The sequence below is a fragment of the Propithecus coquereli genome, unplaced genomic scaffold, assembly GCF_000956105.1.
Source record: "Propithecus coquereli isolate 6110/MARCELLA unplaced genomic scaffold, Pcoq_1.0 Scaffold27, whole genome shotgun sequence".
NCBI lineage: Eukaryota > Metazoa > Chordata > Mammalia > Primates > Indriidae > Propithecus > Propithecus coquereli.
This window is the reverse complement of record NW_012148285.1, coordinates 8,273,368-8,276,650: the sequence shown is the minus strand read 5'-3', so window position 1 is coordinate 8,276,650 and position 3,283 is coordinate 8,273,368. Positions and strand designations below refer to the sequence as shown.

Here is a 3,283-nt window from a genome sequence, read left to right as displayed (position 1 = left end):
AGGTAATTCACAAGTAATTTTATATGTATAAACATATATAACTCATGAATATAAGTTCATCATGTATAATTTAGTCATATACATATAATTCATATATGCATATAATTCATAATTTACACATAAATTCCTAAATAAACACATTCATAAACAACTGCTAAACAAATTGTCATACACTAGGGCTGAGTCATCAAAAATTTTACTGGTAAGAGAGCATGGGCAGAAAAGTTCAGAGATCACTGCTCTGGAGACCATGCAATTGAGCATTTTTGAAAATTCTGAATGTGAAACTGAGCATTTTGAAATTGAGCATAATGGGTACAAAAAAATAACTGAAGACACATAACCTTTACGTGTATAGGACCAGACCCCACAATCCCGCTTCTACAAGATACACCACACTGCTGTCCACCAGTGCTCTGCCAATTACCTTATAAAAATGTCGAACGAGGTGAACACTTTCTTCTCTCGCGCCCTGTTAAAAGAGAAGGAAGGTGAGAAGGAGGCAGGTCTCCTGGATGTGAGTGCATTGGGCAAACTAAGAATTCCAAAGTCTGCATGTATATAAAACAGATGCTGGGCTAATATCCTTCCTGTATAAAGTGGGCCTTCATGAGAGAGAGGGAGGGAAACAGCTGAAAACGAAGATGGGGAAAGGACAGGCACTGCAGTGTAACAACGTGGAGAGTTGTTAACACACAGTTAAGTGCGGGTAAATGGGTTATAAACTATGGCCATTATGACTCCATTTTTATAAAACAAAAAACTCATCTGTAAGTGTGTGTGTATGTATGTGAGTGTGAATGTGTCTGCACAGACACACACCGATGTGTCGACTACAGTTGTTACTTTTTCCCTCTTCGCACTTCCTAAATTTTCTAAAATAAATATGGAAAATGAAGGGAGGCCATAAAAGCTATTGAAAACTTGATGAACATATACTTTAGCACAAAAAACTATAAGTAAATGTGTGTGTGTTTGTGTATGTGTGAAACTTTTGTAATATAAAAGGAAAAATTTAAAAATCCTAGGGACAAATATAGAAGCAAATAATTGTAACAGAAACTACTAAAATTCAGTAATTCAGTGAGCTTCTCGGCAGGTCTCAGCTGAAGAAAAGTTCGTTGAAGCAGGGTCACAGGGGACCAGCCCCGCTGCTTCCCACTGGTGACTAGGGACACCGTGGATGGGCCCCCATCCGGATGCCAGCAGCCCCCTCCCGACCTCCTCCCGCTCTCGTCAGCCACAGGGAGGAGGAGGGAAGGGGCCTCACCTCCAGGCAGGCCAGATGCACGTCCTTTATGATGCAGCCGGAGCCAGTCAGGACTTGCTGCTTCAGGAGCAGGCAGCTCAGCTCCAGGGTCGCCAGCCGGATCTTCCCGTCTGCAGAGCACACCAGGGTGAGCCTCGTACACCCACGGCAAAGTGCCCTTAAGCACAAGGCTCCTGCCTTACCTACTTTGAGGTTAGCAGGTCAGCTGATCAGCCGACTGCTCAAGGCCCCCAGCGTCCAGTGGGGACACAGAAGGAGGCCCCACATGCCAACCTCCTTCCCGATCAGCTACAATTCAATGTTCCCCATCAAAACTGCCTATACCAAATACTTCCCGAAGTCCCTTTATGGGTGGGGGTGAGTAAATATCATTGAAGGCTTAGGAGGTGGCCCTCTGTGGCTGTTTTGCTTGTCCAGTGTTCTGTCCCTTTCTCAGGGATGAGCACCCACACTTTCCTTTGGAGAAACACCAGCCCCACTCTGGGTCATGTGATTTGGGTACAGCTGGTCCCCCGTCCCCCTTCCAGGGGTGCGCACATCACCCAGGCTGGTCAGGGTGTTCCATTCCCCTGGTCACAGTGATTGGATAAGGGACAGGCAAGGGAGCCAGTCACAGCTGGTAAGGCTCAATCCCACAGTCTGCTGAAACTGGTGGGTAGAGAACCCCTCCTTGTGCGCAGCTGTGGAGCGGACAGGAACAGTGGTGGGGCCCTGAGTGGCTTAGGCATCATAACCCTCATCTGCCACCTCTCCACCCTCGCCAGCATTTTACAGATAAAATTGAATGTACCCGTGCAGTGTTAGTACCATCGAAAGAAAAGGCAATCCCTGAAAACATCCAAAAGCTTCTGAAACATTATATTTAATACTTAGGGTGTAAACGTTATAGGATAAAAGCAAGAGAGAAAAATCTGGGTGGGGAGAAGGGAGCTGAAATTCAAATATAACTCTCCGTTTGTTAACAAAAAAGAATAACCATCTGAGAAAATGCCTACTTATATATCTTTCTGTTTCTACAATCCAAAAGCTTTTTAGAGCAGTTATGGTGGATTGGGATTCAAAGATGACTAACGTTAACGGTGAGGTTTCTGCCTTCTAGGGGCTTTGCTAGAGGGGCATATCCTCACTTAGTGGCCACGCGTGGTCTGGGACGTCTAAGGGGAAACTGGGATTTCCTCTTCAGTGCGTAGGGGCCACAGTGGTGCCACCCTTGTCTGGGCATGTCCACTACTGCAGCTGGATGGGGTCATCTGAGCCTGGAGAGGTGGATTTCTAGACCAAATGACCTTGTTTTATCTCACCACACACTGACAATAATCGATAGTAGCTTCAAAAGATTCCTGCAAAGAAACAGCACTTTAAAGAGGGCACAAATAACCAAAGCACTAGTGAATAACAAGAAAATGGCAGTGCTGGCACCTTTCCCCCTCCTAGGCAGATCCTCATCAGCCACATTAAAAGGTGAAACCATCACTAACAGGATCTGGAGAGATCTGATATGGAGGCCAATCATTTGCAATTGGAAAATTACAAAGGCTATTTGACATATGAATTAATCCACCATAGCTAATAAGTGATGGGCCTTGCCTAAAGATATATTATGCTGGTACGGTCAGAATGTTTATATCCCCCTAAATTCAAATGTTGAAATCCCACCCCCGAAGGCGGTGGTATTAGAAGGTGTCTTTCAGAGGTGATTAGGTCATGAGGGTGGAGCCCTCGTGAATGGGATTAGTGGCCTTATAAACAGGCCCCCAGGGGACTGCCTGCCTCTCCTACCGTGTGAGGACACAGCGAGAAGGCACCATCTACAAGAAAGCAGGCCCTCATTGGACACCAAATCTGCCTTGATCTTGAACTTTCCAGTCTCCAGAATTGTGAGCAATAAATCTCTACTGTTCACAAACTACCCGGTTAAGGTATTTTGTTATAGCAGCCCAAATGGACTAAAACATATGCCTTAAGGTAAGAGGGAAACAAAGCTATCACAATTAGATACTCTAAATATAATCA

General features: G+C 45.1%; 1 protein-coding gene across 1 annotated transcript in view; it reads right to left on the bottom strand.

Annotated features, from left to right (window-relative positions):
* Positions 1 to 3,283, bottom strand: part of CLEC16A (C-type lectin domain family 16, member A) — a 203,709-nt gene that overhangs the window by 115,395 nt on the left and 85,031 nt on the right. Inside the window, exons 14-15 of the mRNA XM_012647791.1 lie at positions 1,271 to 1,380; positions 428 to 472 (exon numbers count right to left, since the gene is read on the bottom strand). Coding sequence (XP_012503245.1) covers positions 428 to 472; positions 1,271 to 1,380 — 155 coding nt within the window. The remainder of the gene's footprint in view (positions 1 to 427; positions 473 to 1,270; positions 1,381 to 3,283) is intronic.